Genomic DNA, 17597 nt, shown 5'->3' with positions numbered 1-17597 from the left:
GATCTGTCCCAACCGAACCGATCTACAGGATGATCACCACCAGCAATGTAAACATCGATCGACTCTGACAGCGGGTGGTGGTTGGTGCAGAATTGTCCTTTTTCCAGCCTGAGGCTGTTCAATCATCATTTTCCGGCGAAATCTGTCAAAACATGGTCCCAATCAATGAGGCGACGGTTCTGCGTGAGGTCCCACTATTTATCGCCTCCAGGAGATCTCTCTATTATGCGTGTTGTCCTACCTCGTATGAAATGAGGGCTTGATCACTGTTTTGCAATGGAGGAGAAAATTGAACAAAAACAAACCGAAATTTGCCCACCAGCCGCATGCGGTGGTATTATGCACTTGGTTAACCACATGGATTGGACTCTAACATAAAGCACAATGTTTCGGCTGGAGACGAAGGGAATGGGACTTGCTTCAGTGGGTGATGTTTGTGGAAGAATGAACTATGAGGATCTTGAATCTTCTTTTCAATTTTGAAATACAAAAAGACGGTCGCTGAATTGCTTAAATTCGACAATTGACATTCGACATTTTCCTGTTTGGCAAATTTTAGTCTTTGATGTATTCTTATTTATGAACTTACATTATATCTCGTTTGCCCTGTTCTGCGCCACGTTTGAGGTCCACCGCTGATAACCTTTAGTAAGTGCTCCAGCCTTTTCCCACACCAATAAAAATGCACAAGCATGTTTTAGTAGACACACATACCCAAACATCCCTTGTCAGCACGTTATCTTGAAGAGCTCTCATTATAGTGGCAATTCGATCAAGTCTTCTATCTTAACAGTCTCGGACCGACACGGACTTGGACAACAAACATTGATTGACCGCTCGAATGACCCGTTTCCAGTCTCCAGTCAGTGTGCGATAATCCTTTTGTTTCTTACCCATTTCGGACATGAATGAATCGAAAAAAAAACCAAAATCCCGAACACGGGTCAGGTATGCGGAGAAGGTTTTATTATCTCTCGGGTATGCTCGTAAGGGGAATCAATAACAACAAGAAAAGCAAGCGCACAGGAATAAATAGCATTTGGGATAAGCGAGGGAAAAACTAGCGACTGTTTTTGCGGTTCTACCTTCGGATCGGGAACCGAACAATTCAATTAACAATATCATAAAAAGGCAATACGCTCCCAGCATCGTTGTCGCCACAGCCTTATCTACTGTTGGTTGGTAATTGATTAGACTCCTCTCGGTTCCAACTGTAGTCTGAAGCCATCGGTGCGTTTCAGGATGATGTCCCCCTGCAGCTTGAAGTCGGATTCCTTCAGATTGGACACGATCCGATAGTTGCGCAGGATGGTCGAGAGCAGAACCTTCAGTTTTAGCATGGCATATTTTCTACCTGCAGAAGAAAGGAACGCGGTTAGCCACAAAGATAACATGAGCCCTTCCCGGAATCACTTACCAACGCAGCTTCGCGGACCGGCACTGAACGGGATGTAGCTGTAGTAGTGACGGTTCTGGGTGCGATCCGGCAGGAAGTTGTCCGGGTTGAACACATCTGGATTGGGGTAAAGGTCCGCTCGGCGGTGCATCTTGTAGGTTCCGATGACGACCGTCGTTCCAGCTGGAAGGACGTAGTCGTGAGAAGCCAGCCGAACCTCCTGGGTCAGTTTGCGAGCGATCGCCGGAACTGGTGGGTACATTCGTAGTGTTTCGAAGATCACTCGTTCCAGGTACTTCATCTCCAGGGTGTCGTTGAAGGTTGCTTTGCGCTTGGAATCTCCGAAGATCTGATAGATTTCCTTGTACACTCGATCCTGAATGTCGTGATGAATGCCGAGCAGGCACAGTACAAAGCTAGACCCAGCAGCGGTGGTGTCGTGTCCTTCGAACATAATGGTGTCCACTTCCTCTTTGATTTCCTCATCAGTCAAATCGGCTCCACTGTTGGCCGATTCGATCATCAGGTCCAGGAAGGCCAGTCTACGCTTCTCACCGATGTCGTTTTCATCGTTGAAATCAAGATCGTCGGTGAGCAGGGAGCCCTGGGAGATGACGGGAAGTGCTGCTTTTGATTCTTCCCGGGCAATGATTTCCGAAAACGATGGCGAGGGAAGTTTCCCTTCGGACAGGTTCTTTTTGAACAGATCCTTCTTCTGCTTGACGACCTTGCGGGTAAGGCCGTGGATGATGCCGAGCAGGCGTTCCTGCTCCTGCTTGATTTTGGTCATGTTGAAGATGGAATCCATCCGAAGGTGGAACTTGAGCTGCCGCGTGTGCAGGATGTCGCACATTCTGGAATGAAAGGTGGGAGATGAGGAGGAGTTGTAGTTAAATCCAACGGAGATTCAGGTGCATTAGGTTTTAATGCTGGAACATACGTAGTTATCGATAGATATCATCGCAATCAACAGCAGTGACATCAAACAGATCTAATGCTACAAATAATGCTGATAAATCAATACACGTTCATACCTGGCTTTAGAAATAGCTTTCATAAAAGTGCGAACTAAATATAAAATTGGTTTAGAGGACAAAAACCTTTGTTTAACTTATTTACTAAAAGTGCCGTTCAAGTTCCGTGAGAAGCTGCTTAGAATGCTCTTCAATTATGGTACCCGAATTTTCAAGTTCTTATAACGACTTAAAACTGAGGCTGCTTAGAATTCTATATGCTATGTTTAGTGGTAACTAACATAGAACTAACGATTTATTATAGTGTACGGACTAAGAAGTATATCAGTTAACTTGCAATTCAAGACTGATCCATTTTTTCAGTTTTCTTGTACTCTACTTCGAAAGTGGCAAATATGGCAAGAAATACAAGAAATTTAGTTTATTAGAAAGCTATTCAAATTGACGGTTAATTATATAAAGAAATGCAATTACACATCATGGGCTCCTCCAAGATTGCAACAAGTCATTTGCAATCTTTCAAATCTCGATGAACATTTCAAATGGTCCTATCTGCTTTGATCGATTCTCTTAATCGACTTTCTCTTTTCATAACCACTGCTATGCAAACAGATTTCGCGTTAATTCTACCACATAGTTTGATAAAGGAGGTTCTTATCTAGCTTCCAAAACGTCAAATACAACAGGGAAAGGTTTTGCAGCTGAGTTATTGACGAAAGAGAAAGTCGATGAAGAGAATCTATCAAAGCAGATAGGACCATTTGAAATGTTTTTTTCTTTCCTTAATCCGGTTGGATCTTCTTGGTAAAATCGACGAATAGTTGGGATCGCCCAATGCTTGTTGTGTGGTCACGCTATTTAAAAACTACCCAAATTTGGGTAGAATCCACCCTGATCCGTCAAAACTGAACCTACCCAAAAATGGGTAAACTGTGTTGGGAGTGACAAGTTGACAAATGAACAACGTCGATCGGATTCATATCAATGTTGTTCATTTGTCAACTTGTCACTCTCAACACAGTTTACCCATTTTTGGGTAGGTTCAGTTTTGACAGATGGATTCTACCCAAATTTGGGTAGTTTTGAAATAGCGTGTATCGTCCTGCTGACCTGAAAGTTTGTACAGCTGATTTATATGACGTTTACACATTCATGTTCGGCAAATTTTATCGAAATCAGAACAGCTGAATTTGAAAGGCTATTGAATTTGAAAATAATTTCAAAACATGTTCAACCTTGTTTAAATGATCAAATCCTGTCATTTTAGTGGAGATTTAGTTTCAAAATAGCTGGAAAGCAATTGATATGAATTAACCACTTCATTCGAGCAGTTAAAATGACGTTTACTACCACTCGAACTTTGAAATAAAACATTATTTTGAGATTTTTTCTTCTAAAGCCCCGAGAAGAGTAGCCAACATTTGTGGGTTTCATAAAAAAAATAGAAATTAGTTGGTCCAGTTTTGTGAAATCGCTGGTAGAATGTTACGCCAAAACTGCTTGACAAAATGGTCAATTGCATAAATTTTACCGAACAGTTCAGCTGTTCAGATTTCGGTAAAAATTACCGAAATCGGTGATAATTTCTAATAGCGAATTCGTTTATTATCGGGTGAAACCGCGAAACCGAACTTTTTATCAGTGCGAACCTCAACCTGAGCTGGGTTCTAAAAACAAACGATCAAACTGACGTTTGTCAGAAAACAAGCAGACCCAATCTTGATACCCGATCCAGGTTGGAACTGAATAATAAACGAATTAGCTATAAGTGTGTGCTCTTCAGTTAACATCAAGTAAACAACTCGACCAATCCTCTTCTGCACAGTGCCAGTTCTTATTTGGTATCCGCGTATCCAGTACCAAAACTGTTTCACCTACGTTTATCTTCCGAACGGTTTTAAGCTGGTGGTGGTCTTTAACAGGATCAGACAGAGGCGGCATAGATATGGTAGCCCTCCTTACCAAATCCAGTCTCAGGTTTACCTTTCTCCCGAACATTCGTTGTGAAGGTGTCTCCTGTGTGGTGCAGTGAGGAGTGTTGCGGTACACCATCAAGAAATTCACAATTGCGTTCGCAACCATCATGTCACATTGCGTTGCCAAAATTTTCTCTAGGGCCAGCTTTACCGTATTCACAGCTTTTTCAGCAGCTCCGTTTGACTGAGGGTGACCTACGGGTGAAGTAATGTGCTGTATCCCATTCACCTGCAGGGAATTCTTAAACTCCGATGCCGTGAATTGTGGTCCGTTATCCCTGACACAACGAGAACAGGTAGTGGGCAAATGTGGACAAGTGGGCAAATGTTGATCGTAAACATTTAATAGTAGCTTCGGTAGCTATTCGGGTCATCACGAATACTTCTATCCATTTTGTGAATGAGTGTACAAGTACCAGCAGGTACTGACCTCAAATTGGACCTGCGAAATCCAGATGTATCCTCTCAAATCCATGCTTCGTTTCAGGCCACGGTGACGATGTCCTCGGCGGTGAATTCCTTAATTTACTGCATGACATGCAGTTTTCGAGAAGCTGATGGATATCTGCGTTTAAAGAAGGCCACCACACGAATTGACCGGCAAAACTCTTCGTCGTAACTTCAACTTGACGAGACTGGTGTAGCTCATTCAATATTCTACCAAGGTACTACCAAACGGTCACCATGCAATATCACTCCATCACTGCAACTCAGCTTGTCCCGAACTGCGAAGTACCTCGGAAGCTCTCCTCCAGACGATAGTTTTCTGGGCCAAACGTTGGAAATATATTGCTGAACCTTTCGTAATACCTCGTCATTTTCAGTTGCTTCCTTCAACTCATCAGCAGACACAACGTTGAGACCTGCTCCCGCAACTCTTGTTTTAGATTCGCATTCCTTGAAAGATGATCCGCCAAGTCATTATTGTCTCCTTTGATGTACTCCAACGTGTAATCAAAAGCTGCCATGGAAAGTGCCCATCGTTGCAGACGACGACTAGAAAATACTGGTATTTCCTTATTTTCACCCAGTATTCCTAACAAGGGCCGATAATCTGTCCTTATAGTGACTTTTGTACCATAAACGTATGGGTAAAATTTCCTCAGTGCATATACTACACCCAATGCTTCCTTATCTATCACGCTATAGCCTTTTTCAGTATCGGTTAGCGCACGGGAAACGAAGTAACAAGGCCGTTCATACCCATCCAGTTGCCTCTGCAGTAACACAGCTCCCACTCCGACATCCGAAGCGTCAGTTTCGATTATAGAAGGTAACTGTTGATCGAAGTGCGCTAGTGCTATATCTTCTTTATTTACATCGACTATCTTTTTCCAAGCTGCTCGACAGTCTTCGGTCCACAGAAATTTTCCTCGGCTTCCCTTCGTGCGAGTGAGTGCTTATATTGGAGCCATTATCGAGGCCGCGAATAGAACGCCACGATTCCCATAAGACGCCTCACCTCATGAACGGCTCGTCAAGATTAATGATTTTCTGTTCCATCTGAGACGATTTGTGGAGACCATGGTGGTCAATGGTGAATCCCAAGTATGAGATTTTGTCCCTTATAAATTCACATTTTTCCCTTTTTACCTTCAATCCCTTATCTGAGAGTATTCGAAGCACCTTTTGTACGTTCTCAAAATGGTTGGCCAGGAGTTATTCCAAAAGGCATTTTGTTTACCCGGTAGGTGGGTGGGTGGGTGGGTGCTTCAAGTACATATCTGCTTAGAATCATCAGTTAGCTATGCATCTCGTAGATCGTAGATAGCAACTCATCTATCCTTGGAATTGGATGCTTGCAGTCCTCGAGGAATCGATTGAGAGTGACCTTATAATCACCGCAAATACGCACTGTTCCATCAGCCTTGAGTATGGGCACTAGAGTGATTCAAAATTTGAAATTTTCACTCCACAGTACTTAAACGATTCCAAATCGGATCCTGACTAACCTCTCAAAATTTGAACCCATTTGGTGAGAAACTGAGATGGCACAAACCATTTGAAGTTTGTATGGGAATTACTATGGTAAAACCAAGATTTTTGTTCATGTCTATCTAATAATTCACCATATCAGTCTGCTTCAAAAGCTTTCAACTGCACTTGTAGGAAATTTTCTCAGCTACAACTTTGCTGAAGGCCACTTTTTGATTAAATCGGAGGATCGAAAGTTATCAATGGTTCAATGCGCTGATGTCTTATGATCATGCTCAATCAACTGCTCAGCAGGCAACATTGGTGTTTCTGGGGCGTTGAATAGGAAACAAAAATCATGGCTACTATGCCACACTGCAAAATACAGTGTTGCCTACATAGCAGCTGCTTGATCATGTCATAAGTTTACCAATCTCTTAAATAATTAATAACTTTTTCCTGTCTCGTTTTACATAGAAACGATCTTGAGCAAAGTTGTAGCTGAAATTATTTTCAATAAGAATGGCTATCGAACTGTTTCGCAGCTCAATATGGAAAAAGATTAGAAGGTAATGAACAAAAAGTTTAGATTTCCCATAGTAATTTACATGTAAACTTCAAATGGCTTGTGCAAAGTCTGTTTCTAACCAAATTAGTTGTAACTTTGGGAGGCTAATCAGGACCCGATTTGAAACCATTTAAGCACTGTGGAGCGAAAAAGTCAAAATTTGCATCAGTCTAATGGGCACCAACGGAGTTCCATAATCACTTGTAGTGATCCGAGTAATGGTTCCTTTTTTTCTCTAGGGATTCTAGCTGGGCATCGACCTTTTCCTTTAAGCTATGAGCAATCTGTCGTGGACGACGGAAAACTGGACACGCATTCGATTTCAAACGTAACTCCTCTTTTCCATATCGATAACTTCCTGGTTCATCGTCGAAAAGTTCCGGATATTTTTACAAGATATTCTCTAGCGCACTATCTGGATTCATATTCAGCATCAAATTTGCCTTCCGAACATAGTCTCGTCCCAAAAGAGGGGGTCCTCCACCTGTCATTACGTACAGCTCTAGCTCCATCATGTCGCCTTCCACCTGTACCTGCACTTGTAGCTTGCCATCTGGTCTGATTTTCTCTCCCGTGTAACCGAATAAAGTAAGATCGGTTTGTTCCAGCTCACGTTGACCAAACACCATTTTGTACAATTTCATGGACATGCAGCTCACTGGACTCCCTATATCCAGCTCGAATAGCAAATTATGACCGTTGAGTTGTACTGCTCGAAAAATTGGGTTGGTTCTGCATACCGCATACCTTACACACCTTTGTTGACCCCTTTCGTCCTTTGGCTGGAGCTCGGAATTCTTTCCGGTCCACATAGTTGAAAGATTTTGCTTCTTGCTGCTGTAACTCCTTTCGCTCTGCTATCGCCAACGCCTCATCAATCTTCAGATCAGCCTTTTCTTCCATCAAACGATCCAATATAGGGCCCCTGCGCAGTCCAGTGACGAATTTGTCCCTTACGACGAACAGCAAATTATCTGCAAACTCACATGTAGCTGCCGCACCCCTGATGCGGCAATGGTATTCATTGACTCTTTCTCCTTCCATTTGATGTAATTCGTAGAACTTCACTCGCTCCCCGAGTAGCACATTTCCGTCACAATAAGTTGCAGCAACTTGTTTATGACTAATATTAGTTGTATTGAAGTTGCCACAACCGATTTGTGACAAGCGTGCTAATAGGGTCAGCAAATACCGATGACGCCATAGTTTGTAGAGATGCTTCGTAATCGCTTTTTGTACATCTCCCAATGCACAGAACTTGCGAAGAAGACTTCAATTGCTTCCACCGGTATTATGCCCATGGTACCGTTATCGTCTTCCGAGTTCTCGTCCGCACTCTCTTCCGAGCCAGAATCTTGGGGAGAACTATCTTCCTCACCAGAATTATCCTCTTCTGGTATTTCCTGTTGTCCAAAAACTACTACACTCTCATCTAGAGTTTCATCTGTTTTTCCTCCAAATTTTGGCATTAACAGTCACTTTAGGCTTTCGCCTCGTCGCCAAAAATGCTATGTTTAGTGGTAACTAACATAGAACTAACGATTTATTTTAGTGTACGCACTAAGAAGTATATCAGTTAGCTTAAAATTCAAGACTGATCAATTTATTCAGTTTTCTTACACTCTACTTTGAAAATGCATATGGCAAGAAATACAAGAAATTTAGTTTATTCGAAAGCTATTCAAATTAACGGTTAATTATATAAAAAAAAATGCAATTACACATCACTATAGACCACATTCAAACAAGCTGCTTAAGTCTAAAATAGCCTTCTATCAGAACTTTTGGTTACTTGGGTATTGGCTAATTAAAAAATATATAAGTTGAAATAAAGAAATCAAAATAGGCGTTAAATAAAAGTAACAATGTAAAATCAAAATGAGCACCAAATAATTAAAAAGTGAGCAACAAACAAATGGAAAAGTGCCGATAATACCTTAAAATATTAGAATAACAATAAGCTGTTGTTGTTGGAAAATTTTGACGGTTTCATTGGAACTTTATAATGTTAGCAATAAACCTTTTTATTTTTTAGTCCTCATTTGGATTTTGCTCCTGCCACTATTAGACTTCAACTGGAAGTTTTTCAATTATTTGTTTAATTTTCTGTTCCTACTTTTCAATTTCTTTGTAGCTTTTTTACGATTACACCGGTTACGTGTTTTTCTTATGCAACATTTTAATTTTCAACTACTACTTTTCACTAGTCTATTACTCATTTTCAATTGAGCAAGCAGGTTTATTGAAAATCAATCTAATTCTGCTGAATGATGAGTGTCCCAACAAACATTGGAAGCGGAATAAGAGCTTATTCAGGCAAACATAAGCAACTTTAGCTAAAAAATTGTTCATTCAGCCTTAAATCAGCACACATTGTTTGTTGGGGTGAGAGCAAAATGCGCTTAATTTTCCATTTATGTTCAAACAGTACAGTGGAAAACGGGCATGCCGATTCAGAGTACCGAGTGTCTACTTAGCGAGCAGAAGGTCACGGGTTCAAGCCTAGGCCCGTCCGCTTGTAACGTTTACCAAACGCATCCTCCCTACCAGGTTTCCATAAAGTCACTTTCAATCGAAAATCGTCAAGCGACGATGAAGCTGTCAACCATCACTTTCAATTGAAAGTCATTCTGCCTTCCACTGCGGTCCACAGAGGACCGTGAGTTGAATCCCAAGCTCCTTCGCGTTATATGATCGTAAGGATATCAATTCAGCTTATCCCCATTATCTGACAATAACAGAGTAGCAACCGTGAGCAGTCAATCATGCTCCTGGAGTGTACCCCATTAGGCATAAATACGTTAGACAGACGGACGTTAGACATACGGACGTTAGGCATAATGGACGTTAAACTTAAAATATCTTCCTGCTGTGCAACTCTACAAACCTGTTTCGAGACTGGTAAACAATGCTTGAATTAGGCTAACCGTTGAATAAAAAATGATACAAGTTAAACAAACATAGTTAATTTAATAAGCACAGTTTGGAATCCATTAGTTATCATATCATAAGTGACGTAGCTACATATTTACTTAGATCCAAGATTAGTAGTGATAATAATCTGGCAATGAAAACTCAGCATAGTTTTGAACTATATCTTGAAATCAATCGCATCTAGAAATAAAAAAATCACACATTTGTTGTAATATAATCTTACACACATATTGCAATTGTCAAAGAAGAAAAGGTTTTCCTCAAAGAACAGCTCATGAAATAAAGAATGGTGAATTCTGTGATTTTTCATTCAATAACAAAAAAAAATAAAAAAAAAACAGCTAAGGTTGAATAAAATATGATGACAAAGAACAGCTCATGAAATGAAGAATGGTGAATTCTGTGGTTCTTCATTCAATAACAAAAAAAAAACATACCTGCTGCTTCCAGAATTTCCTGCCATACTTTTCGATACAACGATTCTGTTTTTGTTGTCATCAGAATGAAAACTAGCGGAATTGTCTGCTGATGTGAGGATGTGAGGGAGCGATACTTCCATGAACAGTGACGAGTTGCCGAAACAAACAAGGAACTGTGGCAAACGTACCATCTGTAACCCATTACTTTGCCTGTCCAAGACGTCACAAGTTTTCATGAGTTCCAAAAATTAAGGCTCTTTCATTATTGTCACCGAAGTCAGCAATCAATAGACGGTCCCCATGATCATCCTTCTGGAATTCATCGGGTAGATTATGCCTAACGTCCATTATGCCTAACGTCCTTTATGCCCAACCCTAGCAGCACACTTGTCACTGAACAATTGTGGTTACTTTTGTGCAACTTATTCCAGTCACAATCAAGTTGCAGCAACTCATTTCGATGGAAGTGTGTTGCTTGGGATCGTCCATTATGCCTAACGTCCTTTATACCCAACGTCCATTATGTCTATCGTACATTATGCCTAACGTCTGTATGCCTACCCAAGCAACACACATCCATCAAAATAAGTTGCTGAAACTTGATTGTGACTGAAATAAGTTACATACAAGTAAGCACAACTGTTCAGTGACAAGTGTGCTGCTAGGGTAATGTCCGTATGCCTAGTGACCGTATGCCTAACGTCGTGTACCTATGTTTTTGCTCATGCTAGAGGTGGTGTCACTTCCATTTAACATTCTGTCAATCTAGGAAGTTGCTGTCCTCTGCTAAATTTTCCTTGTGGTCAAGGCCTCAGAATCTCAATTTCTGATAGTGAAGACAAAAAAATAGTGACAAACATTGCCAAAGATAGCAACTTCCTAGATGGTCGGAATGTCAAGATATAGCCTATACAGTAGTGAGAAAATTCAGAACTAAGTTTTCCACCATTCAGCAGGACTGAACATCTTCTCCTTCGACAGTAGCATTCTAGGTGGCCACGTTCTTGAGGTAATCAAAACCTGTAACGGTCCTTTTTGCACGAACCGAAGCTTGCCTATACACTGAAACCTCCATTTAGGAACCAAAACGGGGGTTCGTAAATCGAATTAGTGCGTAAAAAAAAACCTCGTTATTTGGGATTTACTTCGTAAAGAGAAAACTCGTTATTTGGGATTTACTTCGTAAAAAGAGGTTTGGTACAATATGGGTATTTTTGGAATCAGAGTGACGTGTAGGGTCCGGAAATCGATGTGTGACGCCATTTTGAAATCCAAGATGGTGGCTTCCGGTTACAGGAAAACTTGGAAATTCTGCCAAATACCCCACAATATGGGTATTTTTGGAATCGGAGTGACGTGTAAGAACCGGAAATGTATGTCTGACGCCAGTTTTAAAACCAAGATGGCGGCTTCCGGTTACATAAAAACAGAAAAAAATAATGTTAAATAACCCACAATATGGGTATCTTAAGAATCAGGGTGACGCTTAGGGACCGGAAATCGATGTCTGACGCCATTTTGAAATCCAAGATGGTGGCTTTCAGTTACAGGAAAACAGAAAAATACCGTTAAATACAAAACAATATGGATATTTTTGGAATCGGAGTGACCTGTGAGAACCGAGAATCCATGTCTGACGCCATTTAGAAATCCAAGATGTTGACATCCGGTTACAGAAACACTGGGAAATACTGTCAAATACCCCACAATATGGGTTTTTTGGAATCGGGGTGACTTATTAGGACTGAAAACCCATGTCTGACGCCATTGTGAAATTCAATATGGTGACTTCCGCTTACATATAGACATAAAAATAATGTTAAATAACCTACAATATGGGTATCTTAAGAATCAGGGTGATGTGGTGGTATTTGCCAATTTTTCTGTAACCAGAAGCCGCGATCTTGGATATCGAAATGGCATCAGACGTCTAGCACGTCACTCCAATTCCAAAAATACCTATGGGTATATGACAGAATTTCCAAGCTTTTCTGTTACTGGAAGCCGCTATCTTGGATTTCAAAATGGCGTCAGACATTGATTTCCGGTCCCTAAACGTCAATCCAATTTCAAAAATACCCATATTGTGCACCCCATAAATTCCACACGTCATCATCATGTGTCTCACACTTAATTTTGCGCATATTGTGAAACACATCCATTTCATGTGTGAATTTTATGGTTTGAACCATGCCCGAACACTATGGATTTGAATTGTGACACACTTGGATTCTATGTGCCTCATATGGTGATATCAATAGCTTTGCACATCATAGTTCAATATTCTACAATATTCTACTTTATCGACTTCTACTTTACCGACTCTAAAAATGAATCGACAAATATATAAACAAACTGCCAGAGGCCAGATCTGTCACATATCTTTTTAATGGATCTGATTTGGGATTCGATCATGGACTGTTGGGGTGAGCTGCTGCCGGAGTCTTCGTTCGATCTCACTGTGCCACGGTTGTCATCATATATGAGGCGGGTTGATAGGATAAAGTCACAACTCTTGTTTTCGATGTTTATCTTTCTGAGCAAGCAATTCACATCGTATTGAAATGCAAAACACTTTAAATCCATCTGTTCAAGTGCTATACACTTGAATATATAGTGAATGATTTTCAACATTTCAAAGTTTGAAACACCAGAAATTAACGTGTATAACACATTGAACCAAGGTGAAATACACTTAAAGTAAATGTGATTGTGCATTTAAAAAATCAAGTGTTTACACACTTCGATCAAACGTGTGCAATTTTTTGAGTGTGGGTTATTTGGCAGAATGTCCAAGTTTTACTGTAACCGGAAGCTGCCATCTTTGTCTGTATCGAAACGTCACACAGTGGGACTAAATCAAAAATAGTGGGACATGGCCATTTGCTACGAAACTGCACGAGTGTAGCATTTTGATTTCTTCTGGAATGTTTCTTCATTTGTTGAGTTCTTTATTTAAGCGGTAAACATTTTTGCTTAAGGAGGATATACACTCAGATAAAAGAGATAACTTTTTTTAAATCTTGTTAAAATTGATGAACGTCCATGGAGACATTGTAGATGAAGACATTTTAGGAAACTTTGCCCAAGACGACAATTTTCTATTTCTCAACTGGACAAAGGTATAGGGTGAAAATGGAGCACGTGCATACGGTACACAGGTAACAATTTGATGCTTAACAAGTGTTGTTCAATCGATTTTAATTCAGTCATAGTTTGAATAATTGTTGTACATATACCACGAGCACCTTTGTTCAGCTTTTAAACATCTAAATCTGGTAATTTTAATCAGCCAAAAGCCTAACCATCATATAAATTATCAGCTTTTTAAGGCATTAACTAACAGTCTTTTCCAACCCTTGATCAGCCTTCTAGTTTTATTAAGAAAAAAAAATTGAAGACCGCTTCATATCTTATATACTTTAATAGGACTGCAACAAGGTGCTGACTAACTATTGAATTTACATATTTATATTGTTATTATAAGTCTAAAAATTACCTTTGCATTTTGGGATTTGAACCGGCAGTCGTTGATTCACAGGCATCAATCATACCCACTGGACCACTTATGCAAATTGCGTGGCAAAAGGTCGGATCATTAACTTGAAACACGTCAAATTTAAGCTGAATAACAGCAACCGGAAGAGTATTATACAGCAATGCAGAATTGTTAACAACAACTGGTGACAGTAAAACATTCCTCTCATTTTCAAGTGTAGTTAACACAATGTGGCCACAAGTGCGTGATTTATTTCGATCGTCATGTGGATGCTGTTTTAGTGCCATAATTGAGTTATATGTTTGGAATGCCGTTTGAAAATTCAGAGCAATATACTTCGCAGCCCACTTCTACCTGCAGCTATTTCTAAAAAAAGCTCCTCTACCTTGTCTCTACTGCTGCCGCTGCTTGGGATTAGAAATGCCTGAAATGCAACGAGTGACACTGACTACATTTAACAAATCAGGCTATCAAAATATGTGTAGTGCATTGCTGATTTGTGAAGTAGTGTTAAGCTAAAATAAGGCTTGTTCGATCTTAAGATTAGCTAATTTATTGAGGTTGAATTATGGGGATACAATTAGCATCACGCACTACTAATCAACTTTATATTCAGCCTGCTGTTAATCAGCTTTGCACACCTTAAATCAACCAATAATCAGCTTGTGCTCTTACTGTTCAGCTTGAATTGTTACTTGAGTAGTACTCCCTTAAAACCCCTTTTTTTACCATAACTTTTTTTGTTTTAATTTAACAATTTTTCCAATGTTCTTAAAAGTTGTAAGTTTTTGCTCATTGAAGCAAATCACTATATCTTTGTTTAAAGAAATTACATCCGCATTTCTCATGTATTGTCTATTGTCACACTATCTTTGAGCAAGTATTAGCAGCTAAGCTCCACGTAATTTCATTAAGCAACTTATACCATAATGTTACATATACAATTCATAGAGGGATCCTAGGGGATGCCTTATGAATGTTCTAATAAAGTATCTCAAGGTTTGGTACGTTTTCCAACTATGTAAATTAGGGTGGGTTGCAGCTTCGACAAAGTTGTTTGGTATAGTATTCTCAATCCATGTCCGTGTTATAGTGACATTTGAGCCATATTTAGATTTTTGGTAAGCAAATTAATTCGATCGTTCCGTTTCCCATACAATTTCCCATACCAAATTTAAAATTCTCTGACTTTTTTGGCTATAACCATATTTGTTCAAATTTTGCCCAGTTGTTGGAAATCTGAATAAGCATTTAAAAAGCAAGGGAACCCATTTTTTAAATACTTGGAGAAATGGTACTTCATTAGAAAATTTATTAGGCATCCCCTCGGATCTCCCTACGAATTGTATATGTAACAGTATGGTATAAGATCTTGAATAAAATAACGTTGATATTATCTGTTAATACCCATATAATAATTTAAGGTCGAGATGGGCACCACCGAGCAGCTTGGCAGTTTATTTTGCTGGATCTCAGTGAAAAACTTGCCGAGATTCAGCGAACAATCGTAAATTTTGCTGAAACACGGCAAGTTTTAACTGAGATCCAGCACAATAAAATGCCGAACTGCTCGGTGTGTGCTTTTTAAGAGCATTTACAACTTTGTAGAACATTGAAAAAATTAAAAATTCAATCAAAAAAGTTATGGTTAGAAAACGTTATTTAAGGGGGTTATACACGCTTATTTTTTTTCTCACTCCAACAGCCGAGTATTCCTGCGATTTATTTAGCTGAAATTCAGTAAAACAGTTGCCAATACTGTTTTAACAAACAGATATTTTGCAGAGATATCAGCAAAATAAATTCCAAGGTAATCGTCTGTTGGAGATTTTACCAAGCTAGATTAAGTGTGTACCGTTCGTACTCCATTTCCACCTTACAACTTTGTCCAGTTGAGAGATAGAAAATTGCCGTCTTGGACAAAGTTTCTTTAAATGATGTCATCTACAATGTCTCCATAGACGTCCATCGATTTTAACAAGACTTAAAACAATATTTTTTTTATCTGTGTGTATACCCTCCTTAAGGTGATTCCTTGTAGAGTCCACAAATGGCTATAAATGCACTTCCACCTCGAATTTTGAATTACACAAAATTAGCGTTCCATTTCACTTGAAATCGCTAAGTGGAGTAACAGTTTCATTGTAGTACGTGTCGTGGAAGCTGATATTTCTGCATTAAAGTTTCGAAGTGGTAGCGAGAATAAGGATCTCACAGCGAACCACCTTAAGCAAACATTTTCTCCACTCAAATAAGGTACTTACAAATTTAAGAAACATTCTAGAAGACGTCAAAATGCTACACTCAATAGTTTTGTCGCAAATGGCCATGTCCCATTTTTTTAACTGACCCTTTGGATTACCCTAGACCGAGAAAGCCATAAAAAAGCAATCTCCCTGCATACCAGTCGAACAACCTAATAGATTAAATAATGTTTGACTTCCACTCACTTCATGACGGCCATTGCGTAGTCGAAGCCCTCCTTGCTCTCCCCGGTTCGCTGCGATCCCATGGCCGTCTCCAGCAGAATGTCTACCGTCACTTCGCTCATGTAGTCATGCACGTCGAACTCCTTGCCCACTTCCTTCTGCATCCGAGCGACCACGGCCAAACTGTTATCGTTGAACACATCCACGAACGTCTTCAGCACATTCATGTGGAACGCCGGAGCAATCAACTTCCGGTGCGATCGCCACTTGTCCCCACTACTGATCAACAGTCCATCACCGAGCCACGGTTTGAAGAACCGATACTCGCTGGATTTCGTCAAATGCACATAGCTGTTCAGGATGATCTCAATGTCCGCCGGTTCGGTCAGAAACACTACCAAGTGGTATCCCAGCCACCCCCGGGCAACACTTCCGTACATATAGCTCAGCTCCATCGCCCGGTTCATGATCTCGTTGTGGTTCAACCCGAGCAGCATGTTGGCATTCCCAATGAGCGGATATGCCTTCGGTCCGGGGATTTTGTTCCCTAGCCGGACGTATCGCCGCGATTGCATCCACAGGTGAAACAGTGCACTGGCGACCACCACCAGGGTCATGAAGACGACCGTCGGAACGGCCAGCCACCCAAGGCCGACCCGCTCGGACATAATTTCCACACTCATCTTGAACGACCGGACACCGAACGAAGCCTGAAGGCGCACCAACGATCTCAACGAATATCTCACACACGCCTCTCGGATTGCTGTTCTCCGCCGCACAAGGAACACTGTTCTCCGCCGCACCACCGAATATGACTTGGATAATTTACGACACCGGACGGTTTATTTATAATCGTCGCCGCAAATCGTCCGGAGTGATTAAAAATTCGCTCGTCAATCGCAGTCGTGTGCGAAAATGCACTTTATCGATAGGATGGATGGAAAAAGGGGAAAGGGGAAAGGTGGTGCCGGTCGTCGAACAAAATTTATCGAACCAATAAACTTTTAATTGCATTATAATTAGTTTTGGGTATTTAGTAGCTGCTGACAGCCACGTAGTCCTGTCGCTGAGTCTCCGCACTCAAACACACATACACACGCGTTGGTCGACGGAGTGCGGTGTAACCCTTTCAAGGATGGGGGAAGAGTTCCAAAATTTGCCTGATTGGAATCTTCAGGAGAACTCTCGCCACGTTCAGTTTAGAATCCTAGCTAATCAAATGCCGACAGACGGCTATTGAAAGCATCAAATTTCCCAGCCTCGAAAGGGTCACACGTGCCCTAGAACGCATTCTGCCAGGGAGCGCTGGAAAGGTAATTTCTTACGCTGCTGCACTGTCTTTATTATTGATTCCCGTTGCTCCCCCCTCTTCCGCCAACCACCACCGACCGGGATCATTCCAGCCGACGACGATGACGGCTGGTTGGTGGGGCCTTTACACTCGAAAAGTGGTCACCCCGATCGATTTGCATACGACGGTCCTGACCT

The 17597-nt window shown here is 40.8% G+C and overlaps 1 protein-coding gene across 1 annotated transcript; it reads right to left on the bottom strand.

The window, feature by feature from the left end:
* Positions 1-949: 949 nt before the first annotated feature.
* LOC135702780 (cytochrome P450 4g15-like) lies at positions 950-16898 on the bottom strand. Its single transcript, XM_065223826.1, has 3 exons — positions 16131-16898; positions 1418-2250; positions 950-1354 (listed from the first exon to the last, which is right to left on the bottom strand). The coding sequence occupies exons 1-3, from the start codon at positions 16790-16792 to the stop codon at positions 1191-1193; spliced, it is 1659 nt and encodes a 552-aa protein (XP_065079898.1). The 5' UTR covers positions 16793-16898; the 3' UTR covers positions 950-1190.
* Between the last annotated feature and the right edge of the window lie 699 nt (positions 16899-17597).

The sequence above is a fragment of the Ochlerotatus camptorhynchus genome, unplaced genomic scaffold (assembly GCF_037179485.1).
Source record: "Ochlerotatus camptorhynchus isolate MF236.1 unplaced genomic scaffold, CSIRO-AGI_Acam_v1.1 ptg000197l, whole genome shotgun sequence".
In the NCBI taxonomy this organism is placed as follows: Eukaryota; Metazoa; Arthropoda; class Insecta; order Diptera; family Culicidae; genus Ochlerotatus; species Ochlerotatus camptorhynchus.
This window is presented reverse-complemented; position numbering and strand designations above follow the sequence as displayed.

Coding starts and splice junctions, on each gene's coding strand:
- LOC135702780 (XM_065223826.1), bottom strand. CDS start 16,792: ATGAGTGTGGAAATTATGTCCGAGCGGGTCGGCCTTGGGTGGCTGGCC. Junction 2,251..16,130: donor TACGCAATGGCCGTCATGAA/GTGAGTGGAAGT, acceptor CTTTCATTCCAG/AATGTGCGACATCCTGCACA. Junction 1,355..1,417: donor CGGTCCGCGAAGCTGCGTTG/GTAAGTGATTCC, acceptor TTTCTTCTGCAG/GTAGAAAATATGCCATGCTA.